This window comes from Lepidochelys olivacea (assembly GCF_965140295.1).
Source record: "Lepidochelys olivacea isolate rLepOli2 genome assembly, chromosome: 7".
In the NCBI taxonomy this organism is placed as follows: domain Eukaryota; kingdom Metazoa; phylum Chordata; order Testudines; family Cheloniidae; genus Lepidochelys; species Lepidochelys olivacea.
The window spans coordinates 97,056,085-97,076,446 of record NC_140417.1 but is presented as its reverse complement, the minus strand read 5'-3'; the positions used below and the strand labels follow the sequence as shown (position 1 = coordinate 97,076,446).

The following is a 20,362-nucleotide window of genomic DNA, read 5'->3' as shown; positions in this document are numbered from 1 at the left end:
TGCCTAGCACAGGGCAGGATTTAATCCAACATTTTTGCACAGAAAACATGATGCGCCAAATGAGCTCCACAATGGGTATGCCACTTCCTAGGAGTACTCAGGGGTGTGAGGCAACTTGCTACCACTGGCCCTTAGTGTGAGAAATTACCAGACCTGCAGTTCCCAAAGGAACAGTGCCCTGCAGCTTACTAGTTATACCTTAGAACACAGCTCCACTTAATACATAACGCTTAGATTTATTTATGGAGAAATCAAGTATAAAAAGTTACATATAAAATAAAATCCTAACATGCATTCTACACCCTAAACACAACTCACAAGATGCCCGCTTGTCTAGTAAGGTACTGCAGTCCTTCTTAGAGCACTTTTTAACCAGGATGGCTGAGACTCTTCTTTTATGGCATCAAGTCTGATGGCAATTTGTCTCCCTCAGTGAAGGATGCCAAAGCATCTTTCTGCACCCCAAGATATACCAGACCAGTCCTTGTTCTTTATCTTTAAAACAGGGCCCTACCCCACCTGTTTTACTTCTTAATTTTCCTTATGAAGTTCCCACAATCTCTTCATTAGAATTTGATTCAGTTTGCAAATAGGTCCCCATTGTAACACACACAATACACAATGGTTGGCCAGGGATATAAATGTATCCCATCTCCTGTATAGGGTAACTTCCCTGAAGGCACGCTACCTCTGGATGACCTGCCTTTAACTACAAGGCCCTAGGAACATAATTTCCAATATATACATTTCTCCTTACATATTATATGCACATACATTTCACAAAGATTATGGTGATCAGTGTAACACAAGCTTTCAGCAGAAACAATACATGACCCTCTTTAGAGAATTAGAATGTAAATACCAGATTCAGGGGATCCCTGTAAAGATTATGTATCCCTGTGCCCTCTGCCAGTTGGCATAAAGCAATCCTTTGATTACAATAAGTTTAAATTATCTTTTCAACCCTTAAAGTTCTACATTAGAAATTCAGTAATATCTGTAGGTAAAGATGATTGCTTTACAAAAGATCAGCAACTGATTCAAATGATCATGGACATGAACCAAGGACAGAAATGCACTCACAGAAATTTCTGCAAACTCCCTTATTCCACTTGCATGTTTCCTAAAACATGTTCACAAGCCCATAGCAACAACACAAAGGCTATATTTAAAAGAAGGCTCGTGAGCCTGTTATAAAGACAATAAACAATTTCCTGGGAATGAAAGATCAAAATAAAAATAAGGGAGTCATTACTCTCACATATGAGGGAAATGTGCTCAAAGGATGAACCATGGAGAATCAGAACGCATCCATGCAAAAGAAGAATGAAAAATATCACAACACTGATATTATATGCACATACATGCATCCGATGAAGTGAGCTGTAGCTCACGCAAGCTTATGCTCAAATAAATGTTTTAGTCTCTAAGGTGCCACAAGTCCTCCTTTTCTTTTTGTGAATACTGATACTGTGACCTGAAGTAGGAGTGAAACAATCAAAATTCAGAGGGAAATGTTGTGATATCACCATCTGCTCATTTGCACTAAGCCAGATTCCCCTAACACAGACCATCATAATGTCTTATGCATGTTTTTCCACTGAGGACAATGTGTGTAAGTACATAATTGATCTTAACATCAATATCTACTACCATATTCAATGACCAAAGTTAATGAATTCTTGAATTGTTTTAAAGGAGACACTGAAATAGTTTTCCCTTTTTACAGGAGACAGTAATAACCATTACCTTTACTTTTGTCACTTCACTACTTTTTTAATATTTCAGATGAAGTAACATACCATTCAGATTGTGGTAATTCAACAAATAAAAATACAATCATGCTTCTTTTATTTAATTTATTTATTTATATACACACAAAAGTTACCTTGGGGTAAAAAAAGCTGCTAGCAGTTCACACTCTGCTCAGTTGAAGGATGGGGACAAACCTGTACAAAGCCTGGACAAATTCTTTGTTATTGCTAAATTTTCCATGAACCTGCAATGTGCAAGAGTCTGTGCTCTTGCGAAATACATGCTAAAAACTGAAAATCATGTCAGATGTGATATTTCTTTCACAGCATTTAACATGGATTCTGTATTAAAACTTTCTTTTACCCTTCCACATCCAAGATAAATCTTTTGTTCAGAATTTTTGTTAATATTTCTGTGGTACGTCTTTTCTTAATATTTTAAAGCATGCCTGCAAAACTATTCCTATCAGGGACTGGATGATCAATAGTTAATTTCAGATCTATAGTGTGGGTTTGCACAAAATCATTTTGAATGATTTACTCTCTATCTTAAAGTCAGGAAATGGATTATAGACCTTACAAACTGCTTTAAAATTATCATTATGGTTGTGAATCAATCTGACAAAAGCAAGAAAATTTCATATTAAAACTAAAACACCTGCCCCCAACCAGACACAGTTTGATGAATGTGGACGTTTGTATTTTTCAGTTCAAGGATTATTTATGGCTAGAGGTAGAAAAACATAGTTTCATTTTTTTCAACTGCCATCTAAACTTTTGTCCATTAACAAAAATCTGGCTAGGGATGTGTAACAAATATAGGTACAGCATATATAAAAGGAATTTTATTCTTAGATAGCAATGGGCCCTAAAACTGCTATGTGAGAAAAATACAGTGAAAAGAAATTACAGATTAGTCACCTGTGGGTTGTGAGTGTGGGTGTGTGTGCAGTGATACTGTAGGCTAAAACTGTCTTGAACTTTTTGTTGTTTATAATTTACCAAAGGTATGCAGTTATTTTTATATTATAATGCCACTTTTCCAAAAATATTAAAATTAAAATGTTAAAACATTAAAAACACAAATCTCCATGCTGCTGACTCACGGAGCTACCTCTCTATTTCAGACCTGTTTTCCTCTGTCCAAATTAAAATCTCAGCCTGGCTCTCCGACATATTCTTGTGAATGTGTAGCCATCAGCTCAAACTAAACATGGCTGAAACAGAGCTCCTAAGTTCTTTCCCCACCAAGCCCTGCCAGCTACTTCCTTTCTTGATGACTGTGGACAGCACCATCATCCTACTTGTCACTCAGGTCTGTAATTTGGGTGTCATCTTTGACACAGATCTCTCTCTCAGGCCTCACATCCAGGCCATATCTCATTATAACATCTCTAAGATACAGCCTTTCTTATCCATCCACACAGCTAAAATGCTCATCCAAGCTTTCGTCACCTCATGTCTTGATAAAGGCAACATCCTTTTCTCTGGCCTTGACAAATGCAGTCTTGCCCCACTCATATGCATTCAGAATGCTGCTGCAAATTTTCCTAGCGCCCATCTGGTGATGTTATCCCTCTCTTTGAATCCCTCTCCTAACTCCCCGTTCTCTATTAATCAAACATAAGATACTTTTATTCATTTTCAAGGCCCTTCATGGTCAGTCCCACCCTATTTTCTCTGTCAAGCTATTGGTGCTTACTTCTGATCACCCCATGATGCCAGCCTCCTGTATCCTTTCTCCATTGCTCCCCACATGCTTGGGAGTTGTTCCCCAGGAATATCTGCAAAGCTACCTCATTACCCAACTTCAAATCCCACCTCAAAACTCTTCTTTTCCACAAGACGCACAAAACATTCAACAAAAGTTAGGGTGCTGGTGTACAGTGACAACAGTCTGTCATACTGGCCAATATTGACTCACTATTTCCTTGTACTCTTCTGGAGTCCATTGAGGCAGAGACTGTCATTTTATTCCGTATTTTTACAGTACAGAGCACAATGGGGTCCTGGTCCATGACTAGGACTCCTAGGTACTACAGTAATACAAAAAAAAAAAAAATAACGACTGGTCCTCAAAAAGGACACACAGCTTGAATTTACTAGAGAGCAAATCTATTACTGAGTTAAATCAAATACTGCTGCCCTTTCAAAACGGTAATTTTTTTTTAAAATGTGGGTCTTTTTGCTTGTTTTAGATATTTGCTAATAAATATGTGGCAACACTTGTTCAGGATAAATTAGCATGGCTTTACTGCAGAGGTGGGCAAACTATGCGAATCCGGCCCCTCGAGGCTTTGGATCAGGCCTGTGGGATTGCCACCCCCGGGGAGCCCCGCTGCTCCGGGGAGCAGCCACACCATGGCCCTGCAGCCCCTGGGGGCGGGGGTGGGAAGGCAGAGAGCTCCACACGCTGCTCTTGCCTGTGGGTACCTCCCGCAAAGCTCCCATTGGCCAGGAACTGGTTACTGCAGCCAATGGGAGCTTTGGGGGAGGTACCCACAGGCGAGGGAAACTCGCGGAGCCCTCTGTGCCCCCCCACTCCCAGGGGCCGTGCAGGGACCTGATGCCAACCGCTTCCTGGAGTGGCTGGGCATGGGGCTGGGGCAGGCAGGGAGCCTGCAGTGGCCCCGCTGCACGCCGTTGTTGCTCCAGAGCTGCTGTAGGTAAGTGGCACAGGGCTGGAGCCTGAACCCCTCCTGCACCCGGCACCCCAACTCCCTTCCCTGAGCCCCTGTCACATCCCACACCCCTCCTGCACCCCAACTCCCTGCCAAGCCTCCTGCTGCACCCTGCACCCCAACCCCCTGCCGTGAGCCCCCTGCCGTGAGCCCCCTGCCTGCACCTTGCACCCCAACCCCCTGCCCTGAGCCACCTGCTGCATCCCGCACCCCTCCTGCACCTCAACCCCCTTACCTGAGCTCCCTCCTGCACACCGCACCCCCTCCCACACTCTGCAATCCACCCTTGCACCCTGACTCTGCAAGCAATTTTCCCACACAGATGTGGCTCTTGGGCCAAAAAGTTTGCCCCACCCCTGCTTTACTGTATACCATTACCATATAAAAAGCTTCATGTGATTTGAAGTTTGATCTACTATAAACTTTTTTTAGAATATATATTTATCATTATACTTTACTATTAAACCTTTCCCATGTTTGCTTTTAGGAAATACAAGAACTCTTGAAGCCATCTCTGACAATGTACACTCTTTTCTGGTGTTCCAAAGCCCTGTTTCTATTGATGTTTTGCAGGTAAGAAAGCTAAACTGTTGGTATCCCTTTGATATCTGTGGATAATATAGTTGGGTGTCATAAATATAAAGGGAAGGGTAAACACCTTTAAATCCCTCCTGGCCAGAGGAAAAACCCTTTCACCTGTAAAGGGTTAAGAAGCTAAAATAACCTCGCTGGCACCTGACCAAAATGACCAATGAGGAGACAAGATACTTTCAAAGCTGGAGGGGGGGCACGAAAAAGGGCTTTCTCTGTCTGTGTGATGCTTTTGCCAGGACCAGAGCAGGAATGCAGGTCAGAACTCCTGTAAAGAGTTAGTAAGCAATATAGTTAGATATGCGTTAGATTCTGTTTTGTTTAAATGGCTGATCAAATAAGTTGTGCTGAATGGAATGTATATTCCTGTTTTTGTGTCTTTTTGTAACTTAAGTTACTTTGTAACTGTAACTAACTTGTAACTTTTTGTAACTTTGTAACGTAATCCCTAGAGGGATTCTCTATGTTTTGAATCTGATTACCCTGTAAGGTATTTACCATCCTGATTTTACAGAGGTGATTCTTTTACTTTTTCTTTAATTAAAAGTCTTCTTTTAAGAACCTGATTGCTTTTTATTGTTCTTAAGATCCAAAGGTTTGGGTCTGTGTTCAGCTATGCAAATTGGTAAGGATTTTTATCAAGCCTTTCCCAGGAAAGGAGGTGTAGTGCTTGAGGGAATATTTTTGGTGGGAGACATTTCCAAGTGGGCACTTCCCCTGTTCTTTGTGTAACACTTTGATGGTGCCAGCGTTTAACCTAAGCTGGTAAGAATAAGCTTAGGGGGTCTTTCATGCAGGTTCCCACATCTGTACCCTAGAGTTCAGAGTGGGGAGGGAACCTTGACAGCTGGTTAAAGGCCTTCTGACACTCTTCGGTCCACTGAACGGCATTTGGCTGTTTCTTTTTGGTTAGGTCTGTCAGTGGAGTGGCGATTTGGCTGTATTGCGGTACAAATCGTCTGTAATATCCGGCCAAGCCGAAGGATTGGACCTGTTTCTTTGACTTTGGGACAGGCCACTTTTGGATAGCATCCACTTTGGTCTGTAGGGGGTTGATAGTTCCTTGACCCACCTGGTGTGCAAGGTAAGTCACTCTGTTTAGGCCTATTTGACACTTCTTAGCCTTAACAGTTAGTTGTGCCTCCCTTATGCGCTCGAAGACTTTTTGTAGAAGTTCTAGGTGTTCTGCCCAGGAATCCGAAAATATGGCCACATCGTCAAGGTAGGCGACTGCATATTCTCCTAATCCCGCTAGGAGACCATCTACAAGTCTTTGGAAGGTGGCGGGTGCATTCCGCAGCCCGAAAGGGAGTACATTAAAATTCATACAGCCCGAGATGTGTGGTGAAGGCTGACCTTTCCTTGGTGGATTCATCTAGTGGTACCTGCCAGTACCCCTTGGTTAAGTCCAAGGTAGAGATGAACTGGGCCCATCCCAGTTTCTCTAAGAGTTCATCTGTGCATGGCATTGGATAGTTGTCTGGGCGAGTTACAGCATTTAGCTTATGGTAGTCCATGCAAAAACGTATCACCCCATCTGGTTTGGGAACTAGAATCACTGGAGATGCCCATGCACTTTCAGAGGGGCGGATTACCCCCATCTGTAGCATATTCTGGATCTCCTGTTCTATAGCAGTTTTAGCTTGAGGAGATACCCGGTAAGGTTGGACTTTAATTGGGTGAGCATTACCTGTGTCAATGGAGTAGTATGCCCGTTCAGTCAGTCCCAGGGTGGCTGAGAACGTTGGCGCGTAGCTAGTGCACAGCTCCTTGATCTGCTGTCGCTGCATATGCCCAAGGGTCATGGAGAGGTTCACCTCTTCCACACCACCAGCACTTTTCCCTTTGTAGTAGACACCTTCAGGCCACTCAGAGTCATCTCCTTCCTGGGCTATAAACTGACAAACCTTTAATTCTCTGGAATAAAAGGGCTTCAGAGAATTAATATGGTACACCCTAGGCTTTCAGTTGGAGGTGGGGAATGCTATGAGATAATTAACAGCTCCCAGGTGCTCCTAGACTGTGAATGGCCCTTCCCACGATGCTTCCATTTTATGGGCCTGGAGCGCCTTCAAGACCATGACCTGGTCCCCTACTTTGAAGGAACACTCTCTGGCATGTTTATCATACCAGGCTTTTTGCTCTTTTTGAGCATCCTGTAGGTTTTCTTTAGGAAGGGCTAAAGAGGTTCGGAGGGTGTTTTGTAGCTTGGTTACAAAGTCCAGAATGTTAGTTCCTGGAGAAAGTGTAAACCCCTCCCATTGTTGTTTCACCAACTGTAATGGCCCCTTAACCTCATGGGCATATACAAGTTCAAATGGTGAAAACCCTAAACTGGGATGTGATACAGCTCTGTAGGCAAACAGCAACTGCTGCAACACTAGGTCCCAATCACTGGAGTGCTCATTTACGAATCATGGCCCCCAAAGTTCCATTAAATTTCTCCACCAGGCCATTTTTTTGATGATGGTAAGGGGTGGCAAAATCCATGAAAGTCAGTATGTACTGCTTTCCTCTGGGTGTCTATTTGAGAAAAGGACCCAGAATATCCACAGCTACTCGCTGAAATGGAACCTCAATGATGGGGAGTGGCTGGAGAGGGGCTTTGACCTGGTCTTGGGGTTTTCCCACTCTTTGGCATACCTCACAAGACCGGACATAGGTAGAAACATCCTTGCCCATTCCCTCCCAGTGGAATGACCTCCCCAAACGGTCTTTGGTCCTGTTCACCCCAGCATGGCCACTAGGATGATCGTGGGCTAAGCTCAAGAGCTTTACCCGGTACTTAGTTGGAACTACCAACTGACTCTGAGGATGCCAGTCTTCCTGGTGTCCACCAGAAAGAGTTTCCTTGTATAAAAGTCCTCTTTCTACAACAAACCTGGATTGATTAGAATAGCTGAGAGGCGGTGGGTTGTTCCGTGCCGCCGTCCAAGCTCTCTGGAGGTTTTCATCTGCTTCCTGTTCAGTCTGGAACCGTTCCCTTGTTGCTGGAGACATCAGTTCCTCTTTGGATTGTGGCCCGAGGCTTGGTCCCTCTGGAAGTGATGTAGGGGATGGGGCTGTTTCCGTTGACTGTGAACCACTCTCCGCTGGTGCACTATGTTAAGGTTCAGGCTCTGGCTGAGCCTCTTGTGTAGGGTTATGGGCTGCTGCCAGTTCAGGTTTGGTGGGGCCCTCTGATGTTGGGGTTGCAAGTACTGGATTCAGTGCTGGCAATGGGTCTGGTGCTGGTTGTTCCGCTGGTTCCGGTTCTGGGGCTGGCTCTGTCTGGGTCTTTGGGACTGGATTCACTATTGCTGTTGCTGAAGTTGGCATGGGGTCCAGTTCCATTACCTCTGACCGGGTCCTGGTAGAAGTTTCTGGAACAGAGCTAGGCGTGACAGCTTGCTTAGCCTGGCTGCGGGTGACCATTCCCACGCTCTTGGCTAGCTTCACCTGATTGGCCAAGTCTTCCCCCAACAGCATGGGGATGGGATAATCATCACAGACTGCAAAAGTCCACTTTCCTGACCAGCCCTTGTACTGGACAGGCAACTTGGCTGTAGGCAAATTGAAAGAGTTGGACTTGAAGGGTTGAATTGTCACTTGGATCTCTGGGGTCCACTAAGGAAGCATGGATAGCCAACACTTGTGCTCCGGTGTCCCTCCACGCAGTGACCTTCTTCCCGCCCACACTCACAGTTTCCCTCCGCTCTGAGGGTATCTGGGAGGTATCTGGGCCTGAGGACCTCTAGTGTGATTCTGGTGCAATGAACTGTAATCTGTTGGGGTTCTTGGGGCAGTTGGCCTTACATGCCCCGGCTCGTTACATTTAAAAGATCGTCCAGCTGACGGGTCACTAGGGTGAGGTGGGTTGCTGGAGAGCAGTGTGGCAGGACGATAAGGTGTCTGGAGTATTCCTTGGTGTGTAGTTGGGGCCTTGGGCTGCCCCCGGTAGTAGGGTGTGGTCTGAGGGTGTCCCTTCTGGTATCCGCTCCAACTGTGACCAGGGTTGTTCCTCTCTCCTCCGTACACCCGTTTTGTTCCGGCTTGCCCCGCCTCTCTGGTGGTCTGCTCGTACTGATCAGCATAAGAAGCAAGACTTTCTGCTGAGTCCATTTCCTAATCCCATAAACACTGTTTTATTTCCTCCTTGGACATATTCAGGAATTGCTCCTGAGCTATCAAATCACACATTCCGTCAAAGCTAATGACACCCTTTCCTTGGACCCATTTGTCTAACAGATCCTTCATCTGGTTTACATAAGCCACATTATTTAGTCCAGGCCCTCTCTTAAGGGTTCGAAATTTTACTCTCTAGTCAGAACATTATTTTTTGCCCAAGTAACAAACGCACCTGAGAGCCTGCAAGGAAGAAGTTTAAAGGAACACATTGGATTTACCAGCTGAATTTTACCTCACTATTATAGAAATAAGCCCACTTCAGCTAGGAGCAGTGGAAATATAGAGCTGAACTCACCCTTGGTGTAACTTCATTGTTTTCAGTGATCCATAATATTTTATATTAAGTATACTGTTGATCAGTCGAACTTGTTCAGAAATAAAGTGGACATGAACTTTGCTAAGTGATATTATTTGATTACTATTATTATTTATGGAAAGTGAACACTGTGCTAGGTGATATACGAATATGAAATATATATGGACACATGGTCCCTGCCTGAAGCATAATACAGTTTATTTCAGACAAAGCAGTTCAGCCACACATAGTACAACAGGTGATGGTACAAGCTTGAGGTACTATTAGAAGTACTGGGTGCAGGCAGGTCTAGGCCTGCCAATGACTAAAGATCCCGCCCTCAACTAAGGGGGTGGAACCACTAAGTGCAGGCTCCATTTGATTACAGGAAACAAAGGAGAACACAGGCACAGGAGTGAGGACAAAAGAGTCAGTGGACACTGCCCAGAGGAACTCTGCCTTGAGATGTGAGAGGAGAAGGGACCAAAAATAGCTCCCATAGTTGCAGAGCACCCCCTCAAGTTTCCTCCTCCTGGCGTGATGGATGACCATCTTGGCCAGTGCTAGGAAAAGAGATTGATGAGGAGGTCCCGTGACTCTGTGCGACCATGGATGGGGTGTGCACAGATCAGGAGGTGTGTGGAGAAGTGCAGCCGGAACCTCAGTAAGAGGTTCTGAAGGAGCCAAAAGAGGGCCTGTAACCTGACACACCCTACACAGAAGTGTGCCAGGGTCTCCCTCTCACTGTGGAAGGGCCAGGTGTCAGGAGTGTGTGAACACCCCTACAAACTTGAATCATCTTGATCTGATCACCACTGAAAGACTTTAGGGAAGGAGTTTGAAAACATTTTTCCTGGGTTACAGTATGTTTGTGAAATCCAGTTCCCTTTGTGACTCCCTTAACTAATGGGCCAAATTCTGACCTTTTAAACGTGTGTAATTCTGCTGAAATCAATAGGGTTGCAAGGATATAACATTTCAAAAACAAAGTCAAAAAGCACTCTTAAAAAAACATTAAAGAACAAAATAATTTTGAAGAGGTCTGTGACAGGTTGCCCTCCTTCTGGGGTACCACCTGATGTACTCGGACACCACTGAGCCCGCATGTTCCACCAGCCTTGGTTTCTTTACCCTGTCTTGCTAAGCCAGGCCCACAAGCCTCCTCTAGCACACACACAGGTAGGGACACATCCAGCTGCAGAAAGACACAGAAACTGAAATCAGTACTGCATGGGAAAGCTTTTAGCTAAGGAATTGTCCAGCACTCAAGTGCACTTCCCCTCTGGAGAGTAAACCCAAAATTGTATTGTCTTGCATTGCACAGAGAACTTTTTTCAGAGTAACAGCTGTGTTAGTCTGTGTAAGTGCAGGCTCCATTTGATTACAAGAAACAAAGGAGAACACAGGCACAGGAGTGAGGACAAAAGAGTCAGTGGACACAGCTGTGTAACAGAGTAACAGCTGTGTTAGTCTGTATTTGCAAAAAGAAAAGGAGTACTTGTGGCACCTTAGAGACTAACCAATTTATTTGAGCATAAGCTTTCGTGAGCTACAGCTCACTTCATCGGATGCATACTGTGGAAGATACAGAAGATGTTTTTATACACACAGACCATGAAAAATGGGTGTTTATCACTACAAAAGGTTTTCTCTCCCCCCACCCCACTCTCCTGCTGGTAATAGCTTATCTAAAGTGACCACTCTCCTTACAATGTGTATGATAATCAAGGTGGGCCATTTCCAGCACAAATCCAGGTTTCATCTTCTGTATTTTCCACAGTATGCATCTGATTAAATGAGCTGTAGCTCACGAACACTTATGCTCAAATAATAAGGAGAGTGATCACTTTAGATAAGCTATTACCAACAGGAGAGTGGGGTGGGGCGGGGCCTGGGGGGGAGAAAACCTGGATTTGTGCTGGAAATGGCCCACCTTGATTATCATACACATTGTAAGGAGAGGTTTCAGAGTAACAGCCGTGTTAGTCTGTATTCACAAAAAGAAAAGGAGTACTTGTGGCACCTTAGAGACCTTATTTGAGCATAAGCTTTGTGCTGGAAATGGCCCACCTTGATTATCATACACATTGTAAGGAGAGTGATCACTTTAGATAAGCTATTACCAGCAGGAGTGTGGGGTGGGGGAGAGAAAACCTTTTGTATTGATAAACACCCATTTTTTCATGGTCTTTATGTATAAAAACATCTTCTGTATGTTCCACAGTATACATCCGATGAAGTGAGCTGTAGCTCATGAAAGCTTATGTTCAAATAAATTGGTTAGTCTCTAAGGTGCCACAAGTACTCCTTTTCTTTTTGCACAGAGAACTGTACAGTGTAAGCTAATTGAAATTCTCCCTCTCCCTTAATGTGGAAAGATATGCACAGCTTTTTGCAACCCCCCCCCCCAGTTATGAATTACACAAACTGGGTTTAAAACAAAAAGAAGTTTATTAAGTACAAGAGGTAGATTTTAAGTTGTTATAAGGGATAGCCAACAGATCAAAGCAGATTACCTTAGTAAATAAACAAAAACTGCAAACTGAGTTTAACACACTAGATAAGTAGGATGTAAATTAGCAAATTCTCACTCTGAATGATAAACAGGCTGGCAGACTCTTAAGACACAAGTTGCTTTGGCTTTCCCAGGTTTTCATACCACAGGCTAAAGATCCTCACTTTCCACTTCAGTCCTTGCCCCTCAGGTGTTTCCAGGTGTGTTGTTGCAGGGAGAGTGAGGTTCCATGATGATGTCATTGTCCCACTTTTATATCTTCTTTCCACTTGCTGGAAAGCGCTTTTGCTGTGGTCTGGTTCAAACAGGTCCCAGTGTGCAGTGCTATCTCTGAGAGGTTTCTGTTGTACACAGTTCCTGGGGTAATCCTTGGGCTTGTGTGCATTTCCTCAATACGCCATTAACATTGTTTGCCTTTTTACTTTGGGGACTGTTTCTGTGGCCTGCTGACTATGCTTGCTGGTCCCTAAGTGAACCACACTATACAGAATCTTGATTATTCTGGAGCCAGTTGCATGGAAAGTTTTACCCATACTGCTTAATTGCGCCCACTATTTTACTATCAAATATTTTCTCTGAGATTAGTATGTTGTGGACTTTAATCAGGAACTCCTTTCTGTTTGCCCTTTTGTTTCATAATACCATGTATTTATAGATGAAATCTCTCTAAGAAATTGGGAGATTAATTGATTATCCTGATAGAATACTCTTTTGCAAATAAATCTGAGAATAATTTGGCCATTGAGTTTTTTCTGTTGATTGTTGGCTCAAAGTATCGAACAATGAGAGTTTTATAAGATTAAGGAAGGACTGTTGGATTGGGTTTTCAGGAACTGATCCAACCACCTTCTGTGAAATATTAACAGCCTTCACCTGGATTTGAGGGCATTTACCATATTTCATCATTGGGTTTTTAATAAGGAAAGAATTAACATACATATTAAATTATTGATAGACTGAAGTAACAGAGAGTTTCATTTCAATTGCTGGTATATTTCAAAGTATTATTATTTTTCTGTGTAGAAGCTTCTGTGGTTTGTTAAATATAGAATGTTTTAAAATATGCATTATACACCTGACAGACCAGAACAAATAGGCATTCCAGTCTATTGGATAAATACATATTCATAATTTTTCTAAAACACATTCTCTAGACAGTAGCCTGAGACAGCTATTTCAAAGTAATTTTCTATTATGATGAGTGCTAATGCATTTTGGATAAATTCCTTAAGAACATTTAGGAACAAAACTTACTTTAGGAGGTAGATGTGTTTAAAAATTAAGTACCAAGGCAAAGGAAACTCAGGTACATATGTGGAGGAGATGCGTAAGGGAAAAGCAAAAAGTTCGTGGCTTTTTAAAATTCCCTTTGTTATAGCTGTACAAGATGCCCTATCGCAGTAATTACTCCTGCTCCTTTTGAGGTGGCGTAAAGAAGGAAATACACAGCATCCCTATTACAGAATAGGACTACTTGGTAGGCTCAGATTTTTGGCCCCAAAGGCAACATGGTACTTAAGCAAGGAGCCTAATTTTAAACTCTTAAGTTGGACTGTTAGCTATATGCTTAAATATCTTGCTAAATCAGGGCCTTATTTAACTTGTGTTTTGGAAACTCAAGAGTTAGTGCTATTCTGCTTATGGAAGAGGTGTAATGTACCCTCTCCAGCCACCTGAATACAATGGGTTGTCCTAATGCACAAATGATTGAGGTCTTGTGGACTGAATAGGACCCTTAGTTATTATTTAATCAAAGACAAGAGGAATGAGGTTGCACATTAGAAGCTCATTACATAAATCCAGAATTATCCTGGAATAGCATAGAGCTGGGTGATAATTAAAATGATTCAAAGAAATGGTTTCAAAACACCAATTACTTAATGGACATACACACCATGCAACAGCTTATGTAAGTTATAACAAAGTTGACACTCCAGACCACTGAAATACAATCCGCAATCAGATGTTGATCAGAAGAACGATGTTGTGTGATGTGATGAAAAAGAATGTTGTCTGGCAATTTCCCTGGTTTTTTTATAACAACATGAAATATATTCATCCACAGCCCATTAAAACGATGTGGTTAAATTCGTGCAACTCACTGGCTATTTAGCTGTAATTATGTGTTACTAGGTGAGAGACAGAAAAACTACTGCAAGCATGGCCTCCATGTAACAGATTAAAAGGTGATACTTATACAGCAAGTAATTATACTACATTTCATTCATATTTAAAACATACACTTGACTTAAAGGTTCTTTCTTCTTTAGAAGATCATTAATCTTACAGTGAACAAACTATCTAATTGTGGCCAAGTATTGTTAAAAGAGCATACTTAAAAGAAAATGGAGTAAATCAATGAAATACCTTTGCCTAATAAATCAATTTCCAGAGACAGAAGAATTCACATAGTCTATGTGATTCTAGGAGAAAGAACTTTACAACTGACAATGAAATATAGCTACCTCCCAGCAAAGATTGTGAGGAGAAATACACTTGCCCAGTGGCACACAGTAGGACAGTGGCAAACTGGGGAATAAAACAACAGTCTCCCGATTTCCAGTCTGGTATCCAATCCATGGGACTCCCACCCACATCTCTACATAAACCTCTACTATTAAGTCACTGGAATAATCGTGTTATACCACTAGTTTTATTTGTTTTACTTTCCTATATTGTACTCATAGCAAGTTTGTGTTGCTGTACACTGTAATCCTACTTGATTTACTCAACATATTTATTTCTCTCTCTCTCTTAAAATGTGGTGCAGTAAAAGCAGGATTTTGAGAGATTTAGTGTATAAAAATATTCCTTTTTTAAAAACTGTCTTCTTTTCCCTGGGGACTTTAAGTGGATCTCGCCGTATAAAAAGAAGCATCATTATAAATGAGGAAACAAAAAAACAAACACACCAGAAAAGATATATGGTACTGTATGTTTTACACATTCAGCGCTAGAGAAAACTGAGTTGTTTCCACAAGCTGTTCAGTTATTCGTGCAGTCTAAAAAAATATTTAAGGCTAAAAATGGTAGTTTCTGCAAATTAGGGACTGAACAAGATTCATGAAGTCTGACATTCTCTAGGATATTATTTTTCTGTAGATAAGTGCATTATGAAATACAAAAGCACAAACATTTCATGTTATGTAAATCTAATGGCAAGCAGTCCTTTATGGCCCTGACACAAGTACCAGTTTCAAGAAACTCAATTTTGTCTGTATAAAACTCTTCCTTCATGTTCTTCTTTTCCTTTAGGTTAATGAAAATGTCCACAGCTGAAGGAAAAGGTGAAATTCTTCCTCCAACTATTCAGAAAATAATGAAGGGATACAACAAGTACCTACGTCCATTTTTTGATAGTAAGTATATAAATTGTTTTGGACAAGTTTACGCCATAACATGGGCGCTGACTTTTGTTTTTGCTGGTGGGTGCTTTTGAGGAGGTGTGTGTGTGTTTGGGGGAGTGGGGCTCTGCCAGTTTTGGGGGGAGGCTATTTTTAGCATATTTATACACTTCTTTCATATTCTAGTTATTGAATGTGTCTGTCCTTGGTAACTTTATTATTTCAATAATGATTAAATTGTTATGAACTACTAATTAATTGATAATTACATTATCATGAATTACAGTATATTAACATCGTTGTAATCTCCTACAAGCTGTCTTCACTAGCATCCCAGTTTAAAGACATTAGGTATCTCACTGTAGCTTTCTGGATAACTGTCAGCAATCTTATTTACATCTAGTTCCCTGGTATGGTCTTGATGCTCGTTAAGGACAGCTACATTATTCAGTTGCACTTGTCTCATTGATGACTGGAGATGATTTTTAAGCATTCTGAAGCTGGAGAATGAGTGTTCTGCAGTTCAGGATGGTACAAGCACAGTGAGAAAGATATATAAATTTGAAGCAGTCTGAAAGCAGAGTGCTTTCATTTTGTATATATATTTGTATATATAGTTAGGATTATATTTTGCCAATAGCATTACTTTGCATTTAACGCTGAATTTCATCTGCCATTTTGTTGCCAAGTCACCCAGTTTTGTAAGATCCTTTTGCAACATTTTGAGGTCAGCTTTGGACTTAATTATGTTGAGTAAATTTGTATCATCTGTAAATTTTGCCACCTTTTTCCAGATAATTTATGAACATGTTGAACAGCACTGATCCTAGTACGGGCCCCTGGGGGGGGGGGGAACGCTGCTATTTACCTCTCTCCATTCTGAAAATGGACCATTTATTCCTAACCTTAGGGCTAGTCTACACTGACAACATTAAAGTGCTGCCACAGCAGTGCTTTAACATGGCTTGTGTAGTTGCAGCAGTTGTGTAGTTGAGTTCTCTCCCAGTGCTCTAAAAAACCCACCTCCATGAGGGGCATAGCTACCAGTGCTGGGAGTGTGGCTCCCAGCCCTGGGGCACTGTCTACACTGGTGCTTTACAGCGCTGAAACTTGCTGAGCTCAGGGGGGTGTTTTTTCACACCCCTGAGCGAGAAAGTTGCAGTGCTGTAAAGTGCCAGTGTAGACAAGCCCTGAGTTTCCTATCTTTTAACTGGAGTGCCTGGTAATGCTTTCAGGATCCTGACAGGATCCTTAATTTAATTTAATTTAATGACAAGCCTTTTGTTATCTTAATCACTCTGCCTCTGTTTATAAACAAACTCCCTGTCCCAAAGGCAGAAGCTGTTAGCAGCAAAGAACTGATCACATTCCACACACAAGCTCTGTCTAGGGCGAGGGCGTGCCCTGTGAGCAGACCTCAGGTACAAAACTCAGGGGGGCCAGGAACCACTAAGTCTCGTGGGTGCTGAGCACCCCCTATTTTTTTTCCATGGGTGCTTGAGCCCCGGAGCACCCACGGAGTTGGCGCATGTGCACGGTAACACAACACAGCATCTGAAAGACATAGCCCAACTTTGAGAGCAGATCTCCTTATTCTCTGTACCTCTTTTTTTCCAGATTTGACAGTGGCACATTGATTTGCAGATGTATGCTGCCTATAATATCAGAATGTGACCAATAACGTAATGGCTTTCTTGAACCAAGGTGGGGTTTATGAAGACCAAACAATGATAAACAAGCCTTCCAATATTTCATTTATTTATATTAGACACCCACAGGTATTGGGTCATACTTTGACCATCAGTTAAAGTAATTATTTAAGCTGTGTATTTACATAAAACAATATAATATAATCTATGACTACTAGAATGTAGCATTAGACATGAGAAGAGCTTTACATCTCATTTTAATGATTCTCAAGCTGCTTATACAAAAGTGGAAACAAATATTGTTACTACTATTAATTGATAGCTCTTATCACCCAGGAAGTTAGATGCTTTAAATATGGAAATTGAAACATAAAAGTAAGGTCACAACAAACCAAATATTAAATAAGTGAATCTTGCATTTGTGTCCTAATGGTCACTGAACTTGATCTCTGACAGAGTTCTAAGGGAAGTTCATTCCAAAGCCCCCGCACCCTCACCAGACAAGAAGACCCAGATTCTCCCTTGCAATCAGGGCTGAATTTTGCTGTGCTGCAGGTACAAAACAGCTTGAAAGCCAGCTACCTGAGAATCCCCATAGTCGGCTTCATTTGCATATTTCTAAAGGTTTCCAGTTGGTGAAGTTAAATATTAACCTTTTAAAATAAATTAAAAATAAATGCAATCATAAGTCAGTGCTAGTAGAAACATGTAACCAACATCAATTTTTGTTCTTAAATTGATAGAGTAACAGAAGAAAAGAGATTAGTATTAAAATGTAACCTTCTCTTGGGATTAGTGAGCTATGACTTTTTTACTCTTACTTTGGCCTAAGTGTAAATATATTTATTTCCTCATACACTCAGGTAAGATATACAGACAATAAAAAGTGATGAGGTTTCTTAGCATTGTGAAACCAACAGTAGCTTCTATAGACCTCCAGGATTACTGCCAACAGAAATGTTACTGCATCTATCAATATTCTCAACAGAAATCTCACTTCTGCCTCTGAACTTGGCACTGAGATTTATGGGGTCCTAGCTATAAACACACTTAGCAGCAACAACTATATATTAAACTTTTTTTTTTTAAAGCTCTGGTACATTGACTTGCATGGGATAGCTACAAATCTGAAGGCTTAATAATGGATCAGTTCTTTGCATGGATCAGCATGTATAAAATCTGTCTTCCTTGAATAACATGCAAACTCTGAAACTGAAGTTCTTAAGTTTTAAAACATATGCAGGTCATGTATGGCATTGTAAAATAAATGAACAGAAGGGAAAGGAGGCACTAATTCTAAAGTTAGGCATTCAGAAGCTTCCATTCTCTCTGACAAAATTATTTCCTTTTATGTAATCACTTAAAGTCATTGGCTAAAGAGGTTCTTAGATCATGCAATTATCTCCTAATGTCTGAACACATGTGGTGAGACTATTCGTCAGTTTACCAGCCAGAGCGTGTCAGACCACATGTAATTTTTAGAGCAATTTTATAAAATATGAATAGCCATTACTATATTGTATTTAAAAGTGCATAAAATACCTACATCTGTTTCTCTCTTTTATTCTAAAAGAGCCCCAAATGCTGACACAGCTGCTTTAAATGGTCATTTATGTAGCATGTTGGGGGAGACAGTCTTTTGCTAGCAAATAACAGACAATGTTAGTAAATGTGGAGTGCTAAGTACATTCCATCTAATTTAGGATAATACACAATGAGATAGGCTAATAGTGGTTACCATTAGGACTTTCGTTTTTAGGCATAATCATTGCTGGGGCCACTACATGTATATGTGGCTGGATCAGAGGAAAATGACTTTAGTTCTAGTCCGCTACTAGTACACATTTGTTAATGTGCTTTGGTTGAGTGAGACTCAGCACAGAGACAGACACAGAGCAATAGCAAAGCACTTCAGTTGAGGTCCAATACTAAAGCACCTCAGCAAAATCACTTTAGTTGAGATCTAACACATGAGCACATTTTAGCAATGGCTCTCAGCTACTGGAGTTTGGCCGGAGCTTCTTACCTCTCAGTTGTGTTAAAGTAAGTCTGCTGAAGAGGTGGGGTGAGATCAAAGGAAATGCATTTTACAGGTGGCAATTTTTACAACAGGATTAATCATGATGGGAGAGAGAAGAAATTTAACAGGGAGTAACGTAGGTGACTGGCATTAGTGTTTTGGCACCATTTTTGTGAGAATAACATATGGGCAGCAGTGGCACCGAATGATGATTTTTAGTAAGGAAGTTATTGAAGCAGCATGGCTCTCTAATGTAGACACAGCCTACACTGACAAAGGCATTTTTTCTGTATATGTAGGAACACCACTTCCCTGAATAACATTAGCTACATCAACAGAAGCCCCCTTTTATTGATATAGGTGCATCTACACTGAGGGTTTTCCCGGCATAGCTTAGTGGGTTTTGTTGTTGTTGTTTTTCCCCACACTCCCGACCAATGTACTTATGCTGACTTACCTTTTAAGTGTAGACCAAGCCTAAAGTATAACACACTTTACTCAGAGCTGCAACAATGTCCACAACCCCTAAATGCAGGGTTAAGCCACTGGATCAGTGAAGTCACATAAACCTCTTCTCGGGTCTTGTTATTATGGGTACCTCAACTATTTTTTCTCGTTTAGTTGTTTAATAATTGTATACAGAAAATGACAAAGCATTGACCAAATGCAAATGGATTTTTTGCTGTAAATGGGTGTAGCTTCACTGAAGTCAATGAAGCTATGCTGATTTATACCACCTGAGGATCTGGTCCTAAGTGCAACATATAGACCCACATGCATATGCACATAAGCATATATGTACACTGGCATGAGTCCAAAGTATGCCTGTACAATCCCTGAAATGCATGCAAGTATTTGTACATATGTATGTTGGATACGCATAAAAGTGTGCTTGCGAATTTGGAAATCTGGGCCATAATGCTGCTTACATTACTCAGGAGACTCTGCAGATTGTATAATTCATTTTATCAAGGAGTTCATAGATTTAATGAAATCATCTCTTGTTTTCATTAATTTTCTTATACAAACTGACATTGGAATGCAACACATAGTGTGCATATTCTTGTTTGTATCTGCTCTCCGTTTGATTTGCTATTAATTATACAGTCAGTAAAGATGTTTACAGAAAAAATATGCTCCCAAAAGGGAATTAGTTTGTCATATGACTAGATAATCTTGTTTAGATGAGCTGACTGCTGGCATCAACAATGTTTAGAGTTTAGTATTAACTAGGTATAAAGGGATCTAGTAATATGATTTAATCTGGTGAAAAATGGGACAGATTTTATCCTGAATTTTGAAACCCAATAGTTCAGAGATGTTCATATTTGAGGTTTTACTTCAGG

General features: G+C 41.3%; 1 protein-coding gene across 1 annotated transcript in view; it reads left to right on the top strand.

Moving 5' to 3' along the window:
• Nucleotides 1-20,362, top strand: part of LOC311524122 (gamma-aminobutyric acid receptor subunit pi-like) — a 69,775-nt gene that overhangs the window by 12,112 nt on the left and 37,301 nt on the right. The window contains exons 2-3 of the mRNA XM_084634913.1: nt 4,923-5,008; nt 15,259-15,362. Coding sequence (XP_084491039.1) covers nt 4,956-5,008; nt 15,259-15,362 — 157 coding nt within the window. The 5' untranslated portion in view covers nt 4,923-4,955. The remainder of the gene's footprint in view (nt 1-4,922; nt 5,009-15,258; nt 15,363-20,362) is intronic.